At 46.4% G+C, this 19015-nt stretch overlaps 1 protein-coding gene across 1 annotated transcript in view; it reads right to left on the reverse strand.

The window, feature by feature from the left end:
* Positions 1 to 19015, reverse strand: part of LOC146203695 (frequenin-1-like) — a 221106-nt gene that overhangs the window by 36469 nt on the left and 165622 nt on the right. Inside the window, exons 2-3 of the mRNA XM_084588860.1 lie at positions 9076 to 9100; positions 6727 to 6775 (exon numbers count right to left, since the gene is read on the reverse strand). Coding sequence (XP_084444986.1) covers positions 6727 to 6775; positions 9076 to 9100 — 74 coding nt within the window. The remainder of the gene's footprint in view (positions 1 to 6726; positions 6776 to 9075; positions 9101 to 19015) is intronic.

Consider the following 19015-nt stretch of genomic DNA (forward strand, 5'->3'; position numbering starts at 1 on the left):
GTATGTGCCGGGGTAGAGCCTGTGGTATTGTTCCGGGTTGGGGTACGTGAGCGTCTGCAGTTTTCTGAAGGCCACCGCATGCGCCCTGTCCAATTTGTCGCTGGGTGGAGGGAAGGTTCGGTGGGCCAGTCAGAAGGCCTTGGTAATTTTGTTTTAGCTGGTCAAGCAGTCTTTAGTGCTGTTCCATGGACGACGGTCGATGGCGCGGTTCGCGAGTTCGCGCGCCTTGACGTGTGCCGTCTCGTTTCGGTTGCGATGCGTCTTCGATACTTCTCTCATATGTTCCAGGAACCACTGAATTCTGGTTTGAAATTCTACTCCCGCTGGACTTTTTGATTGCTCAGGACTCGGGCCGCTCTCTGTGAGATCCATCCTTTAGCGAAGTTATTGACCTTTTCACGCGAGTCACAGAGAACCGTGGTGCACGTCAGATCCGTGAGAGCGAGTGCCACCACCGCTTCCTCCGCCTCTTCTGCGCGTTCGCACGCTACACTTGCCGTTATGCGCGCTGTGCCACACGAATCGACGGCCGCAACCGCGAATCGCGAGCGTTCTGCGTATTCCGCGGTGCCAACGAACCTTTTCTCCGTGTCGTCTCCGTGGCTGTTGTAGGAGAGCTCTGGCCCTGGCCACTCTTTTTCCTCGGTTGTGTTCCGGGTGGACGTTGCATGGGATCGGGTCGACTCTTAGCGTTTGTCTGATCGCATCTTTCTGGCTTTGTTGATGCGTGGTAACGGATGCCGAGATTTGCCATCATCTGGCGGCCTGCTGTCCTGCCCGTTAATATTTCTAGTTGTGAAGTGCGCTGCGCTTCGGCGAATGCGCTAAGCGTGTTGTGAAGCCTGAGCTGGATCACGCGGTGCGTGCTGGTGGACTCGGGTAGGCCCAGTGCTATCTTGTACACTCTGCGGTTGAAGACACTGATCTTGGCTTCTTCGCCCTTGTACCAGTTGTTGAATGCCGCAACGTAAGCAATATGGCTGATGATGAAAGAGTATATGAGTCGTATGAGACTGTCCTCCCTCATTCCGTTTCTCTGCTAGTGACCCTCTTGAGGATTCGTAAAGCGTTAGCCGTCTCGTGCTTTAATTTAGTGATCATTTCGCCGTTGGCACCGTTGGCCTCGATTATCCCTAATTTTGTGCACTATCGGGGTGGTTGCTGCATTTCTCGTGCGCAGTCTGGTCGCTTCGTATTCTCGCTTGGTCGTTGCCGCATTCCGACCACTCCCGGGTGGTCTGCCCCTCTGCGTGGGGCGGTAGAGTAGAAGTACAACTTTTTCGGCTTTCCGCTATTCCTCGATTGCTATAGTTGCAGTGCCGTTTCGATGTGACCGTCTCTACCTTTTCGCACCCATAGGGTTATATCGTCGGCGTATATGGCGTGACGGATGTCTTTCAGTTCTTGTAGCTTTTCTGTTAGCCCGATCATGACCAGGTTGAAGAGCGTGGGCGAGATGACGGAGTCCTGCGGGGTGCCGCTGCTTCCCAGCGTTTGCTCTTTTTAGCTGGAAGTCCCCTGCCACTAAAACAGCTCGCTTGTCTGTCAAAAAATTTTTAATGTAGTTGTACATGCGTACACCTAGATTCTGCCGCGATATCTGGTGTAGGATCGCCGAGTGCGCGATTCTATCGACCGCGTTTTCAATGTCGAGGCCGAGAATTGCTCTGGTGCCTCTCGTCTTGCCGTCAAGCACGTGGTACTTCAGTTGTATCATTGCGCCCCGCGTGTACAATTGTGGGTGGAATCCTATGATGTATGGTGGATATGCCCCTCTGTGCTCTAAGAGGGCTTGCCAGCGGTTAAGCGGTGCGTAATATAAACAAAACCCGTATATAGATCCCATGCTGCAGCCCCAAAAGATGGTTATAATGACCGAGTCGTTTTTATTTCACAGTGCTGATAGTACTTTTGCCTATTTTAAACATTTTATATGCGACAATATAATTACATACCGAACTTACCTCGAGATGCACTTACTACACTGTTTTCGCTCACATGGGAAGCGCTTTTCACGATCAGTAGTTACTCATCGCTGTCTGTAGTTTATTAGACCTGAATAAACAATCTCTCACCTTTAATAAAATTCCCTTCATGGAAATTAGGTTTAGGTTGCCCAATCATCAAGGCGGTATGTCGCTATGCGCCTCGCGGGCGCGCGGGCACGCACTCTGGCGAAGGCAGCGAGCTGAGCAGGCAGAATCCCAGTTTGTGCTTTTCTATCGTAGATGGCCTTGCCCATCAGGAGCCGCCGCGCCGCTCGGCGATGCTTTGGGAGCCTATAGTCGCAGATAAAGGCACAAGACTGGCATAATTTAGTCACGCTCTCTAAAAGTACTCGAGATTTTTTCGTGGATACACAGCGCAACTACTCTCAATCTTCGACTATTCTGGTTCGGCGCATTCGCGCCGTGCTGACAGAACGAAAATGATCGATGTCGGGTGTGACAACGCCTGTGCATTAAGCTGCACGAGCAGCTAAAGTTGACGAAATGTAAGGAGAGAAGCTCACCAGGGCATCAGTGGCGGTGAGCCAGAGAGGAGATGGATCGCTCAGCTCAGTGAAATCAAACGTGTCTAGAATTCTCGCAATCCGTCTCCCTCTTGTGTCGGGATGTTGCTGTTCAATAATTCATGAGTGCATTGAAATATCGCGGGAAAGTAGCGTGACTGTAGCTGGGTACACTTTTACGTGTCCAGTGGGTGGTATTGAAAATTGCAGACCCAGGATGAGATCCTACACACGATCATTTCTCGGGCCTTGACTTCGAACAGGTACCGATGACGCACCGCGAAAAGAGGTATACCTTGTGCGCACATTGGACATGTTCTGCTCGACCTGCTCTGGCAAATACATTGGTCCCCCGTCAAGTTTTCTAGTTCGATGTCTATCGCAGGAATGTTTCTGACACGCTTCCAGTGGGAAAAATGCATTCAACGATAGGGCTGAGGACATCGCAACTGTAGCGAGTAAGTGAAATTTTGCTCTTTTCGTTCGACTCCTGGAATCGAAAGGCGGTTCGGGTAACTCGCGAAATGCTGAATATTGCGTAGATGAATTTAACGCAGCAGTCAGGAAACAGAGACGTGAACATTATTCGGAAGAGGATTATAGTTCTCCACCCAACTCTCTGTTGGTGAAAAATAAAGAGTGAAAAAGAGAAAGAAAAAGTAGCGGGAATGAGGGGGGGGGGGGGGGCGATTTCGATAAATTGTCCAAACGCGACGTATGTGCGCTGATATGTGGCGTTTCATTTCGCTTTCTGTCCGAGACTAGGGTTTCAATGTTAGGCTTCAGGAAAAGATGGGGTGAAATTGGTGGTGGGATCTTTAGTGGTAATAGACTATAAAATTTTGGGGCCGCTTAACGCACTTAAAGAGGGAAAGGAGATAGCCGCGTGTTTGGTTTCACTGCACACTGATGGAAGTTGATGAGAACGGCGGTATGCAATGAACAGCGTAAGAAAGTGGCAGCTAACCACGGGGGCTGATCGGTTACGGCGATAGCATAGTGCTGTTGTGTAATGGTCAGCTATGCTGATCCTTTCGCTCCGGACTCAAAACCTATGAACTGTGTCATTTACTCATGTTTATTCTATTTGTTTGTGCTTGTATACGCAGCTTCATAGAAACAGCGAAACAGCGGCTTATCATCGGCCTGGTAGCTCTAGTGGTAACGCACTGTAAAGGAGATCAGTAAAGAGTGTGGCGTTACCTTCAGTTCAGTTCAGTCGTTCAGTCGTATCCTACTCGTCGTGACCCCATGGACCATATCACGCCACGCTTTCCGGTCTCTCACTTACTTCCTAACATCACATAACTTCATCTGCAGCACCTCGAGGATGCCATCTAACCATCGCGTTCGCTGCCTACCCCTTCTCCGGCGACCCTCAACCTTTCCCAACATCAAATCTTTCTCCAGCGACTCCTCTCTTCTCATCAGATGACCAAAGTAGCTGATCTTTAACTTTATGATTTGACCCTCCAATGAGCAGTCATGGTCTATGGTCGACCATATCGACTGATTTGATCTTCTGGCAGTCCAAAGAACTCTCAAGAGTCTCCTCCAGCACCACAATTCAAACGCGTCAATTCTTCGGCGGTCAGCCTTCTTCACAGCGCTACCTTACCCTTCGCGCAAACTTGGCTTCCCTGCGAAGCATTTCGTGGCAAATCCCACCTCTTGGCGCTCATCTGGGCCATAGAGCTTCTTAATATTACCCAGAGGGAAAGCAGAAAACATCGAACGTTCACTTACGTTAAATTTACGGAGTAAGTGAAAAATTTGGTATTGAAATTGTACAATTTGCGCATGGCGGAGGTGATCGCTTCCTAGTACTGTGTCCGAGGAAGAACATGTGCCTTCGACCTAATACCCTTTAAAGGGAAGCTGAAGAGATGTTTTGACATTTGAAGGAGATACGGCAATTCTAATGCACTAACTTTGTAGGTAAAGCATGTGAACTAGTTTTGCGCCATGCTTTAAAACGACGGCGTAATCACAGATTAAATGTTAGGCCTTCTCCTCAATGCACCGGAGCTGTGCAAAAAAAAAAAAAAACTCTTCATGACATCACTGTTGCCAAATTTTTAGATTTTTTCCTGGCCACGCCCACATGATGTCGTGCGTCGTCCGATGCTGCCAAACAACCACTCGTGAGCTATACATTCGATGGCGCTGGTTTTCTTCGCTTGAAACGTAGCGCCGCTATACATTACGTCATGGCTGCGGCCCCAGTCCGGGGTGGTGCACAGCGGTGAAATCTGAACGCCTACCTAACTTAATTCGCCGATTGCAGCGGTAATTCAAAAGCTAGCCCAAAAAGAGTTCGCATTTGTTATCTGCAGGTTTCATACATTTGTCTTCTTTAAAGTTGTCAATATCTGAAACCTCTTGAGCTGCCTTCTAAATATTTAACAAATTCGCATAGATGGTGGAACCACTCTTTTATCTAGGTAATAATAATAAACACAGTTTGTTGTATTCGGTTTAATGACGCATAAGCAACTCAGGCTGTTATGTGCCAAACGCAAGCAAAATAGCGGCTTGGGCCCTTGGACACTATTCTCCGTCAGCAGATAGCTATCGAAGTGCTCAAGGGTAGAGATCACACGGATTTCTATATTTATCCGAATAATAACCAAAGGCATCTTCCTTCGCCAATAGCCCTGGTGGTCAATACTAGCCGATCGTTTTGGGGTGGTGGTGCGCGAATATTCGATACTTGTGTATATAAAATATATCTTTCTATTCTATTGGCTGAACCAAAATTCAAATTTATTCGAAACTGGTGGAATAGAGGTCTCCAGATAAACATGTCCTTTTTAAACATATTATAGCAAACTGAGGTTTACCTCCCGCCCTTCAATCTTTTTCGTTCTTTGTACAAAAACGCGCGTTTTTTATTATATGACCTGCATGCTGTAGTGAAACGGGAATGCACTCGTGTAGTACATGAGTGACAAAGTGGACTACTTAGAGGGGCGAGTAATTTGGTAAAATAATCTGCGCACAAATTTTTGCCAGTGTGGCCGCACCAAAAGAAAGAAAGACAGCAAAGATCTCTGAGAGAGCACCAATTGTCCTTCATGGGGAATAAGCTCAAGTGTAATGCTGACATGTATGACATTTAAAACAAAAATTGGCTGTGGCCTAGCTCGGCTATGCCAGGATATACGTAGCGGAAGCTAAGGCATAGCTTTGTTAGCCTTGGGTAGTCTTGGTTGCACGTCCATGGTAGTGTGGCTATCTGGCTAGGTCTCTTCGGCTCGTCGCCTTCGCCTGTTTTCATTCCAGCAGATAAGCCTGTCTTGTTTAAGGCTTTCCGACTCGCTTTCCATGGCACCAAACGCGGCGGCGCCGACGAACCAAGCGCTTTTTATTCAGCGCCGCTACGCTATATTCTAGGGCACTGCAGCTATGCGCGTCAGCTGCTGTCTCCCCTCCTACCTCCCCGGCTGCCCGCCAAACGGCGCGGCACACGACTTCTCCTTGCGAGCGTTTCTGCTGCTCTCTTTGCCTTACGCTCATTCTCTCTTTGCTGCTGCTTTGCGCTGTCATTCGCAGCGCACCTGTTGCTCCTCTCCGGTTTCCGCGCATGCTCACTAGTGGCCTGTCTTAAGCACGGCGAAATGCTCGGGTCGTATGCACGCTAGATGGTCAGGAGGTGGTTGCTAGGCAGTGACGGTGAGAGCGGTGTAACCACAATGGAAATTTGTGCCATGGAAAAATCGCTGCATAGCGACCAATGTAGCTTTCGCTACAAAATACAAGCGTGTTTCACAGGCTACGAATGCCCGGTAAAAATAATAATAAGAAGAAAGGCATCTAGTTTAACAACTCCACAACAAAAACGAGGCTTTTACCGTAGATGTATGTCGAATGTGCTGCTTTGAATTTCACTTTCCTTTACTATAAGTCGTGCAAAAAGAAAAATAAGACGTGCATCATTATTTTTACGCTGTTCACTGACTCGGTAGCAAAAAGGCAAATATAAGATATATTTTGGATTAAAAACGATATCATGTTTATGCGGGCCATCTAAAGCGACTTGATATCAGATGCAAATTGGGCTAGGCAGATGATGCGCACTTTCCCTTTGTTGTGTTTTAAGCGCACTAACGTGTGTGCGCTGCATCAAATCTTCGTGTCCCGCAGTTGCGGTGAAACAACAAGGCACAGTCACAAAATAATAAACATATGTATATACTTAAAATAGCGCTTACTTGTTCTGTGAGTAATCCATTGGGGCAGTCCTTTAGAAAGCCTTTGTACCTGAGCAAAAGAGGCATAGAAAACGGTAGGAAGAAAATGTAAGATTAGAAGATGAGCGAAAAATGTTGGTTTTCGGTGAAAGTGAATTGATTCTCACTCTTCAAGTGATACTCAATCTTGTTCCATGCATACTCCTCTGTTTTACGAAGCTACTTTTACGGAAGTACGGAAGTACGGAAGCTCAATACTTGCTTTCTTCTAATACATTTTAAAGAGCTGTTACACGAGCTTTTTATGTAGGAATCCATAGCAACGTAAACCACTGCTTTCGTATAGGTATACAGACCGGCCTATATAGCTTCATTTTACAGTAACGCATATCTGCTGCACTAAATTTTTGGAATTCTTGGTACGAGAAAACAAACAGCCTTGTTCATTTCAACACGCTTTTTAAATAATTTGATAACTCGGAGACGAAAAAAAACTTTTTTTTTGCCACCCTATGGAGTCATCACATCAATACTCTGAAATTATCGCGTGAACGAGCATTATTCACAACATGCTTAAAATGAAAGTTCTCATTGAGAACCATGAAAACAACAACAACAACAACAAAAAAATAAAAAAGACTCCACGTACATGTCAGTGTGCTCTTAACACTGTTTGCACGTGCTTATTCAGAGTGCAGTGTTTTTTTAGAGTCTGCGAGATTTTGAATTCATGCGACTAGTTCACTCAATGTGAATACTTCGATGTAGATGCGTACGTTGGGTGAATATTTGGCCCTACGGGTTCCGATGTGCCAAAACGTGACATCACAATCAGTTACGGAACGGAGCATAAGTGCTGCTGTTTGGACATCGAAACCCGTTAAAAGATGCAGAATTGATAATAACCGTCGGAAACCCCAAAATTCGGTCACGAAACGCACTTCTGCTTTCGGTGTTATTTTGGTTGCCTACCACTCGCGGAGCGCTCATACGTGAGGAGAGTTCGGCAAGTTTGGGGCCATTATTGACAAAGCGGAATAAGCCAAATAATGGCAGCTAAGCGATAAATACACCAGCCAGTAACAAATTTTACTTAAAGCAAAAACTCTAAGCACGCATAATATGCGGTCAGGAACACTGTATCAAAGAGAAAGAATACCCTTAGAATAATATATTTGAATTTTTTTTTTTTTTTAGAATTGATTCCTTTCCCAGACTTCAAGACTAATTGGTATACCACTTCCATCCTCAAGATACTTCATCCACAATACTATAATTATTGCAAGAATCGCCTGCACCAGCCCGGGTGCCAAGGGTGGTGCCGGCTATAGAGACAATAAAAAATGAAAGAACTATAAAGTATAGCATTAATAAAAATGTCGTTCTGCTTCTTTCGAAAGGTACAGCGTCTGAATCTGTCGCTATTGCCGAAGTCAGTCAGTGGGGCGTACCAAATAGTGAATAAATCTAGGGTGAATATGACTACAGCGTGGTAAAGTTCTAACGCATTCCGGGCGATTGTTTCTCTTCTGCAATAGCACTCATTTGCCCCGAAGTTAGCACCTGGGTTAGCATATGAGGAATTTTGTCATGATTGTTCGGTTGAATGCTGGCGTTAATAATAAACTGGCCGACAGTGGTGTGACAGCCAAGCAGCAGGTAAATCATAAACCAACACTGTCTAGATACAAATGTTTAACTACGCCCAGTTGCGCTCTCTGACGGGCTCCTTACATGCGGCCGTTATTTGCCAGGTCAGATTAGGAGAGGAGGATGACGTGATATACAGAGAGTCGATTTGTATTCTCTGCCGCATCAAAGCGTCAGTCATTGCGTTGAGCAGAACTTAACTAAAGAAGTGTTTACTTCTTTTTTTTTTTTTGCTTTCTTATTACAACTGTCTATCCACCATTACTCTCGAAACATGACGGCATTAAGAGACCATACTTATAAGTACTTTCTGATGCGTTTTCTTCGGAAGCATTAAAATTATATAGTATTTCTCATGTGGAGTACTCAACAGAAGCGAAAAAATTGCGTTTTCTTTTTTGTTATGAAAATGATTATAATAAATTATTTCGCGCTTGAGATGCGCGCTACTTATCTCAGAAGTTCACGTTATTTCTGCCTTAAAAACGTGAAACCATAAAGTAACAAAAAAATTCGCTGATACATCTGGGCATACGAAAGCTATGACAGGCCGGACGGAATACGGCTGTCTTTTTTTTTTTTTTCCCCGAGAATGCAAAAGACAACTGCCAACGTAGCGTGAAAGCGTATTGTGTGTTACCCAAGACTCATTAAAACGTGGCTAATTTTTAAAACCTATTTTCTTTTGAACCTTGAAGAAGATCAAAGAGTCTCACTCACCATTGCCGGACTTCTTTTTCTGTAACTGCAAGAGAAGAAAGAGAGGGGAAGAAAAAGAAACGGCTCGTTTCAGTCACTATTGGCAATCAATGAACAACTCACGCTTATTCCGCTCGCTTTCGCCATTGCTATAAAAGGAAGAACAGCGTTTGTGCAACAATCCGGAAACGCAGCCAATTTATTACGTCTTTACGCTGGCCCGTTTCGGGCCATGCAAAGGACCATTTCTCCGTTCCCTCCTCATTTTTGCCGCTTCGGAATCTTTTCGTACTCCGCGAACCTTTTCTCATATCCACCTTCCTCTTCGTCGCCTGATGAGCCGCGTTCCATGGCCTCGCTTTCTTTTCTTTATTCATTTGTTCTTTTTTTTTTTTTTTTTTTTCCGGGCGCTAAACCCATGTTCCCGGCGTTTTCCTTTTGGATGCCCGGTCAGGTCCGGTCCGGATTACGTGCCTACATATCTCGCCCCTGGGTCAACAAGCTTTTCTACCCCCCTTTTTATCTTTCTCGCTCCGTCCCTTCTGATCCCGTCGAGCGCGTTTTCCCGCATCGGCAGAAAGACAAGAGGCCCGCGGCACCAAACGCAATATCTGCAAGCGGGGCCCAATACGGCGCTGCCGGGTGGCCCCCACACGGCGATTTGCGCGATCGCCACTGTACGCGCCAGTGGTCATTTCTGGATATCCCTTCTGGCCCCCACCGTGCACTGGCTGCATCTGAGTGGAACAAAAAAAAAAAAAAAAAAAAAAACGTACGCTCGAATACGCTCGCGCCTACTGCGGGGATCTACCCTCGCCCCGCCTTATTGGCCTCCCGAAACGACGGGGCGAGGCACCACCTGAATGATATTGCGAGAGGTGTCCGGGGTCAACAAACAAAAACCGGAAGTGGTAAACAGCGGAAAGAAGGGAACGAATTGTCGGAGGGGTTACGCCTTGCTTTGGAGCTCAGGTTGGAATACAAACTGCCGCCAAATGCGCGTTCTCGTTGTTTCTCCCAATGCTTACGGAGCACCGAAACGCGTAAAAGGGTTGCAATTCCGACTGTTGCAGCAGCTGACTTGCTTTTTTGAGCCATCTGACTTTATTCATAGTTGGGACGTGATTTTCCCCCTGCTTAAGTTTATAGTATCTTGTTTTGCAAGGGCACAGACTTATGCTGTGCAAAAGAACCCTTCTTGTCCCCTGGCTACGCACCAAGCATTAAAAACTTTAGAGAGCCACGCGTCAGAGCATACTTTAGGCATGAAGGAGGCACGACTTTGTGCAATGCCATTTGCGATGTGGCGGGATCTGAAAGTTATAGCGCAGCACTAGACTTAGCACGCTACGCAAGATGTGAGACTGAACGCGCAATACTGTATTTTACAACATCGCAGAAAGTGTAAAACACTGCATAACTGAAATCCCGCCCCTCTTGCAAAGTATGCAGGTCCCCGCAGCTTACTGCAAAACACGTGACAACAAAATAAACATGCTTTGCAGCACCTGTACATTTGACAAAAAAGTGAGCGGTACACCCAGGCAACATATGCACTTCGTAAACAATACAACGATGCTCTTTTACGCTCCCAGCGTCTGTCCGCGTGTCTGTATAGTCAGCTTAGCTCATTTCCTAATCCTAAAATCGTGAGTACGAATCCTGACACGCGCGGGATTATTTCTTTACCTGTTTTATATTTGAGCCGTGCTTTCGAGAAAGATTTCGCGCAAAATTGTCGGATGATTTACACTTGCGGTGGTTGACATCCTTTAACAGCTTCTTCCACGGACGAGGTGTTGCTGCTCTAGAAGGTAGGGGACAAACCACTAAATCTTGAAAACTTGCTCACGTAAGAGAGGAATAGATTTTGCCCAAAAATACATGCTAAAAATAGGCGAACGTTCCCCTTTTTTAGTGCTTTCTGTCTTAGTGCTCGCCGATGCGTTGGCAGACTGGAAATGTGAAGTTTCCGGTTTTTCGGCACAGTAGTAAAATAACCAACGAATTTAGGTGGGTAAGGCTCGAAAACTAATGAATAGGCTTGCCCCCGAATTCACCGGTTGTGTTTGCCTCTCCATTTTTTTTTTCTTTTTTTGAGAACGCTACCACATCGCTGGACATGACAGGAGACTCGAAGAGGCGAGCAGAAGGGAATGCGGCCGCAGCGAGCGTAGATCGCTGAGTGAGGTGAGAGTACTACGGCTTCAGTGGTCACGCAGATTGGCCCCCGTGTTATGTCGCTGCTCTCTAGACTAATGGGGACCGGCCCTGTCGAGCCCAGATAAAGTCCCTAGCACCCTCTTCTCCGCGTTCTCTTTCAGCCGCGATGATCTCGTCCGCTCTCGCTCTGATTCGAGCGCCACCGGGGGCGCGCACGCTCCGGATGCAGACAGCGGCGAAGCGTTTTCCCCCTCTTGTTGATGAATTCCGAGCGAGTTTGCATCCAATTAGACGCGCGGCGAGCGACCCAGAGTGGACAGCTGCTGAGTGCAAGCTTCCCGCACAGCGGCGAGATTACTGCCGCCCGTGTTTCGAGGATGCCCCCTGTCCGTTGTTTTTATTCTAGCTCCCGTCAGGGCATGGCTTTACCTCGCGCTAGGCGCCGCCTCTAAGTGACCCTAAAGTAGCATCGCTATAGTTAGCAACGCGCTGACTGTCCAACGGTTTAGTGTGGCACTCGAGAACCTACTCGACAAGGCGTCGCGACTGGGCAAGAACCCCTCGGTGCTGGAGTGCGCGTCAGAGAGGAGGCATGTAATGCGCTATGAAAGCAATGATTTCTAAGTTTACATTTCATGTGCACCTCAGTTCAGTGAAGCCATGCCGTGGTTGCTCAATGTGTAGGGCGTTCCATTTTTCAGCCACTCGACCCGCGTTCGATCCCTGCTGTCATCCGCATTTCGATGCAGGCGAAAAACAAGGTTCCCGTGTACTGCACGATGTCAGTGATACAAAAAAAAAAAAAACTGTTAGTTAAAATTATCCACAACCATACAGTCAGGCGTCGTTCGGGGTCATAAGCCATAATTCCATAAGTCAAACCACATCCATCCCGTTCGATGCTCCAGAACGTGCGTTATGTCAGCGTTACTTAAGCGTCATTTGTTATGCAAAGAAGAGGTGTTAATCATGACCTGATGAAAACAAAATTGTCCATTACTTCATCTTGCACGCCAAAACTCTTCCGTCGGAAAACCGCAGGCTGTTTAGTTTAGTTTCCAGCCACCTATATTGCTAGCACAGTGATTTGGTTTGGTGTGGTTTGGTTTTTAGTGATTGATGTGTAATAGCAACTAAGCTGTGAGGAACAGCGCAGTAGAAGGTCCTAAATATTTCAACCACCTGTGGTTTTTTAACGCGAACTGGCATCGCACAGCACACGGACGCCTTGCTTTTTGCCTCCATCAAAAAGCGGCCGCTCTGATTGGGATTTGATACCGCAATCTTGGGTTCAGAAGTCAAGCGCTCTAACCACTGCGCCACCGCGGCGGAGCAACTATTATTGTGAAGTTACTAATGTATTGCCACGCATTTTTGTTTTGCTTCTGTCGTGTGCTTAAATGGACTATAGACTGTTTTGATATTTCAGCTTTTCGTACATTATATTGCCAAAAATCATCTTTTGCCATATTGTAACCTTGCTGCCATTTTTTTAACATAGTGGTACTGTTTCCTGTTTTGTCAAAATAAGGAATTAATGGTTCCAAAATTACTGTAATACAATAATGAGCAGTTTACATAATTAGCTGACAAAGTAAAGTCAAATGACTGTAGCTGTATTTTTGGACCATTTTTATACTTTTGTAGCGGGTGTTTAGGTGTCAGTGTGCGGCTTGTTCAATTTTACTCAACGTTGCGTTTCATTCTGAAAACTTGCATGTTCATCATGTATGGGATTAACCAATTCAGTCCTCGACTATTGGGCACCCTCCTGGATAGATATTCTACCTAATGCACTCATTTTCAGAAATAAGGGGATTCCAATTCTGAGCTTATGGAACCAGTGCCGTCGAACGGCACCACTCACTGGCTGTCCAATTCTGACCTCCCCTACAGCATCCATTAGTGCCAAAGGAATAAAAAGAAGCGCGGAGCAAAGCATCGCTAAGAAGCAGCACCGCTGCGCAGATTTCTTTTTTTTTTTTTATTTTACAGGCTTCTCACCTTATTAAATCTCACGGGTAAGAAATATGCGGCCGCCATACACCGAGCTCACACGTAGGCCATGTTTAGAACCGTCATTTTCGGCTACTGCACCGGGAAAATGGTATGGCCTTATCACTTTACGTCAGCGCGTTGGTTCTCTTAGCTTGAAAGGTCGTTACAGAATAGTATTATAGAAGATGAACTCAAAACTTGAGGCCGCAGGATAACTAAGTGAGCAATTTATATTTTTACTGCAAACGCGTGAGCCATGTTTGACGTCACAATCGAGCGGTTGAGCGCCGATGGTCACGTGGGCTGGGAACTATCTTATGTCAAGTGAATATCGTCTGATTGAGCCTTCATCTCGCGTCAAATAGCAGTCTGCAGCGTTCAACGTCCTCTATTTTGGCAGGAAGACAGGCAGATGTAGCAATATTTTGTTAAGCTCTCCTTTAACGTTCCTCGGCGTCGATTTCAGCGTCAATAGAAAAGTCGAAGCTGCTGGCTAGAAATACTGAGAGTCACACTAAATTACATTTTATTTAGTGGCTGCGATTGAAATTTGTTGAAAGGCATCCCTTATAGGCCGAGAAAAGAAAAGCATACCTTCTGCAAGTACCTGTATTTCGTGTCTGTATCCCTTTGAAGGAACCATGAATCAGCTTTAGTTGAAAGTGTCATTACTCTGTCACAATAAGGCGTTCCCTTCGCATCACCAATGCGTCAGAAGATACCGAAGAACGAGAAACGCGCCCGATCACTGGACAATGAGGCGTAACCATGCTGCACCATTTTTGTATCCTAACAGTTCATGAAACGCTTGCGAATGTGGTTTGATTGCCGCCGGGAAGTTCAGTAAATGAGGGAACATTACTTTTAGTGACTCTGGGTGCTCAGAAAATACATAGGCCCCGAAGAGCAACGGGCATTGAAATAAGTGTTAAAATATGTCACGATGAATATTTCTAGGGCCTCTAAGAAAGTTTTGTCGACTGAAAAATGAGCAGGGCCTATCAGCCAGCTTTTAGAAACTTACATTGCGACAAGGCCCGAACGCTGTATGAGACAGTATGTGATCCTGACAGCTCAGTGATTTCATGTTAGCGCATGATGGGAGAGACAGCGAGAAACTTCGCAATGAACAAAATAAGGCTTTGATAGTATGTACAGCGTGCTGCCACTTGTAAAACACAAATTGCAAGTAGTTCAGAAAGGGAACGTGTCAAGAAAAAAAAGGTAAGGTGAGAGTAATCGGCCACTCATTTTGCGAAAATTTTTAGGCAGATAATGTGAGGCAGCTGCAGGAATGAGAATAAAAATTTGTTGTAATTGAATTGGTTTAAGAAACGTTTTCTTGCTTCAGAACTAATATAAAGGAAACTGTAAGCTCAGCTACTTTGGTCATCTGATGAGAAGAGAGGAGTCGCTGGAGAAAACTGTGATGTTGGGAAAGGTTGAGGGTGACAGGAGAAGTGGCAGGCAGCGAACGCGATGGTTAGATGGCATCCTCGAGGCGCTGCAGATGAAGCTATGTGATATTTGAAAGACAGTGGGAGACCGGAAAGCTTGGCGTGATATGGTCCATAGGGTCGCGAAGAGTCAGACACGGCTGAACGACTGAACTGATCTGAACTGAAGCTGAATAGACACACAAAAAAGGCTAATGATCTGCTTCTTGCAGTGCCTATTTCTTGCAGTGTCTAAATGCCTGAATGCACATAGTCTCAAGTGTAGAACGCAAACCTGTTTTCGTTTTTTAACGGCCTTCTTCAGACGTAAGCTCAAAAGACTGCCTTGACTATCCATGCCATCCTGTCACCCTAATACAAAATTTCGGTTTGTCTCGACGAATAAAATTGCTATAATTAAGCTATGCTCCCAGAAGAGCACCAAAAACAATGATAGCAAGCCGGCATATATGCACAGTGCTGTGGGTGCGGTGCAGTGACTATGTGCCAATTTTGACACTTCAGTCAGCAGGACTGTACCGCCCTGAAAGCTTGCAACTTTTCCGCCAAAAATATGATTCATCAGCCCCGCAGCTGACAAGCGCACTCGGTGGACGTGAGTAGAGTGACGCAATCCTTTACCAAGTGACATTTATTCCCAGTCAGGGTACAATCCACAGCAACTATAGCAAAAATCATGAGCTGACTCGAATATGCCAGCTACTTACAAGTGTACGAAATAGGCTAACATACCATAGACAACATGGACAATATGGATGCAATATGAGCAATGACCAGACGAGACAGAGGATGCGGGTAGGAGAGGATATGGATGCAAGCGCTTTCAAAATCTATGCACGTGTAATCTGGTCATCGTAAGTGACGTAGATTGTTGATTTCAAGTACTTACGCCTGCTACAGAAATGATGCACGGTGAACGTAAAGTGTCAGAAATAACAAAATTTGCGCAAATAAAGTGAGCGTACTTTCTCCCTATAGGCTGATCACTTTACCAAACGCGCATTACCCACTTGTAGAAGCAGATAAAGCGTTAACTGCTACAACAGGTGATTTAAAGATATAGGCTTTCTGTCAACAAGTAAGGAAAACAGATATTTATTAAAAGGCAAAAGATATATAATATGTAGCTCCGATCACATATACTTAACTTAAAGATGCCCAACATGCTTACTCCAGCTCCATTTTGTGCTCCGGCACTCTCTTGCAGTTTCGCCGGATGCAGGTTATAGACTCCCTACCGTGTGCGCTTTCGTACTTATTATCATTTTTTTTTTACGCAGTTCAGGCCCTGAGTGCTAGCGTGGAGTAGGCCAGATTCTTGATTAATCGAGCTTCCACGTAAGCGCAGTATAGGCCGTTGACGTTAGCGAAGTGGATGTTCGGCACGTGTGCCTCGCTTCGTAATAACCAAACCACCCAAACGAGGCTGGCAGTTTCATGCGCCCTTCTAGGAACTCTGATGGTTGCAAATTGAAGCTCGGCTTCTTCTCTTAAGGGCCTCACACTTACCAGCCTGAAGACGGCGGGGGGGCAAGAAAAATGAGAGGAAAGCCGATTTTGCCTGAACGTGCTCGAACCTTCGCTGTTACGTTTTCTTTTTGCCTCCTCAGGTATCCATCTGTTCTCTTCTCTTTTTCTTTTCTCCTTTTGCGCTGTCATTAAAAACCGAAGCCTGTTAGTTTTCGCCCCTTACGAAGCTATGCAAAGCACATTTTCATTCAACCCCCCTTTCAACCCCCTTTTCAACCTCCTCTCCTTTTCTCCTTCTGTTTTCTTCCCTCCTTTTTATACCTCTATTTGCCTGTTAGTGGCGAGACCTGCAAGCTCGTTTTATTGCGAGCACTTTAAATAAAGCGCTGCACCCTTCTTATCTCCTAATGGCAGGCCCATTATGCCTGATGTGTGTGTGAGGGGGGGGGGGGTGATAAAAAGTATACGAACATACCGGAGCACGCAATTAGTGAGAAACGCGGTCGGAACGCAGCGAAATAACTGGTCGTGCACCGTCAGAAAACAAATGCGCAGTCGCGTACATCTACCCATTTCTTCCCTTTCATTGCCGCGGTACAGCCAAGTTTACGCGCAGCACCTCACAGCATTAATTTATCGCCTCCTGGCAACGCAACGACCTCTCCCATTACGGAGCAATTTAATTAGAAACACTCGCGTGAAATATGCGCCGCCTCCACTGCTGTCGGTAAGCGTGCGTCTTCAAACAACTCACGTTGAACGTTGTCTGTGGCATCGGTAATGGGGGGGGGGGGGAGGGGGGGAATCGAGGAACGGGGTGCAATGTAATGCTTCCTCGCGGTATTGTTATTTTCTAAGCGCGAATAAAATAAAAACTTGGAAGGGACGTTCCCTGTAGACGCAAATGAAATAAAAGCCGGTGCATACCCAATACGGAAATATTGCCAGTGAGGGGCATGATTTTTCAGCGACTCAAGAACCGTTAGAAGAAAAAAAAAAATCAGTTACAAGTGAGGTCACATGTGTGAATATTTTTTAAGGTGATTTCGGAATGAGCGTAATTTCACACTCGCATGCCGAGCTCGTTAGCGAGCGACCGAAAACGTTGCGAGCATTATCGCAGCCTAGTTGAAAGATGTTCAGTTCTTTACTTTCGCCACCTATCATGGGGCATTACAGGGTGACGCCGCTCGCGCATTCTCACTTTCTCTTTTAAGCAGGCGCGTTTATCGCATGCAAATAGCTCAGAAAATTATTAATTAAGAAGATTAGCGCATGTATCTAGAACAAGGAAATAGAAAAAGAAAGGACGAGCGCTCGTTCTGTCTTTTTCTATGTCTGCGTCCTAGTTACATGCGCTAGTGTTTTTAATTAATGATGACACATCAACAGACCGGAAAGCGTGGCGTGACATGGTCCATAGGGTCACGAAGAGTCGGACACGACTGAACTGAACTGACACATCAACTAGCCCAGCTTTCCGTCTTGACTCGGAAGGTTATTCAGAAGCATTTCTTGATGCGCTACAATGGTGCAAGCTCATGCTCAAGAACGCTAAATTATTAAAACAATGCAGAGTGTGCAAAGAGTAGACGGGCGCTGACAGAAGAGAGTCACCCGTCCCACTGTTTATCACGGAACCGAAACAAGGCAGAGAAAAGGCGTAGTAACGTCATCATTGCTGTAGTGTGTGATCGTTCCGAGGTGTTTGAATTAACCACGCCAGATCCCATGGTTGTGACGTGAAGACCCTTTTGTCCAGCCCGGATTTTCATCACAGGACAACGAGGTTTTCTCCGAATGCCGAGTCCAACGCTATCGCGTTAAAACGTTACGTACTGAAGGTAAAAGGAGACTGAATAAAAGGCGATTGGTAGCATGGGCTGCATATAGCTTGGTGCTGGAGGCTTTCATGCAGGTCGTAGCACCCTTACACCTAGCCTGGTGAAGGTAGGAAGAAGTTTCTATCAGGACGTGCAGAGATTCCATCCAAAGTCTCCTGGAAGAGTTCTAGGATGCTTATATTCTTCCACCGCGGCACCTGTCCAACTATACGTAGCGGCTGAGCCAATGGCAGGAAACTTCCATATAATCCCATTGTTCCCTTTTTAAGACGCCAGCGTTAATTCGTTTCACAAGGGCCGAAGGAAAGCCTATTGAAACGCTGTAAAAAAAAAAAAAAAAGAAAACTTTCGTCTCCCTGCACATGTCTGAGCGTCCCCGCTCAGCCGAAGTGGCTGTTTGCACGTTTCGGTAAGCCTATGCCATGACGGAAGCCCCAAAAGAAGAACGTTGTAAGTCAGGCGTGTCTGTCGTTATTAAGAATAAGGTCTCGCTTTCGTTGCACCTAAGCGGCTGACTAGTGGAACCCTCTGGGAAGCGTAGTTTTTTTATGGTACAAGCTGGCAGTTGTAGCCATCTTTGCCTATTCAGAGCGTAAAGCTGGCAATTTCAATTCTCTTCTCAGATCCTAAGTACGCGGCAGGGACTCAAATCGAGAAGCGCATTCAGGGCACTTTCCCACAATCTCACGCATGGGTAGAATGGTAGGCAGTGTAGGTATTTCCCGAATATGCATTAAATGCTGCGTTCCGACCCCCGGCTGACTTCCGAAAGTGGAGCGCACTCTTCCCGGCCGCTGTTTGTCTCCGCGCTGCGGTGTTGTCCGAAGGTGCCACCAAGCTGACGCCAGCCGCCGCGCGCATTTCACAGGTCACCGCAAACGCGGTGGCCGCCCGCGGCGATTGGCGCGGCTCTGGTCGGCCCCAACAGCTGCGAGCAACGAGGCACGCGCTGCTTCCCGATCGATGGCCGTGCGTGATAAACAATGCCCCGGCACACACCGGCGAGAATCCGCTTCAACCGTCCGAAGT

This window comes from Amblyomma maculatum, chromosome 1 (assembly GCF_055883805.1).
Source record: "Amblyomma maculatum isolate TAMU_Amacu chromosome 1, ASM5588380v1, whole genome shotgun sequence".
NCBI classification, from domain to species: domain Eukaryota; kingdom Metazoa; phylum Arthropoda; class Arachnida; order Ixodida; family Ixodidae; genus Amblyomma; species Amblyomma maculatum.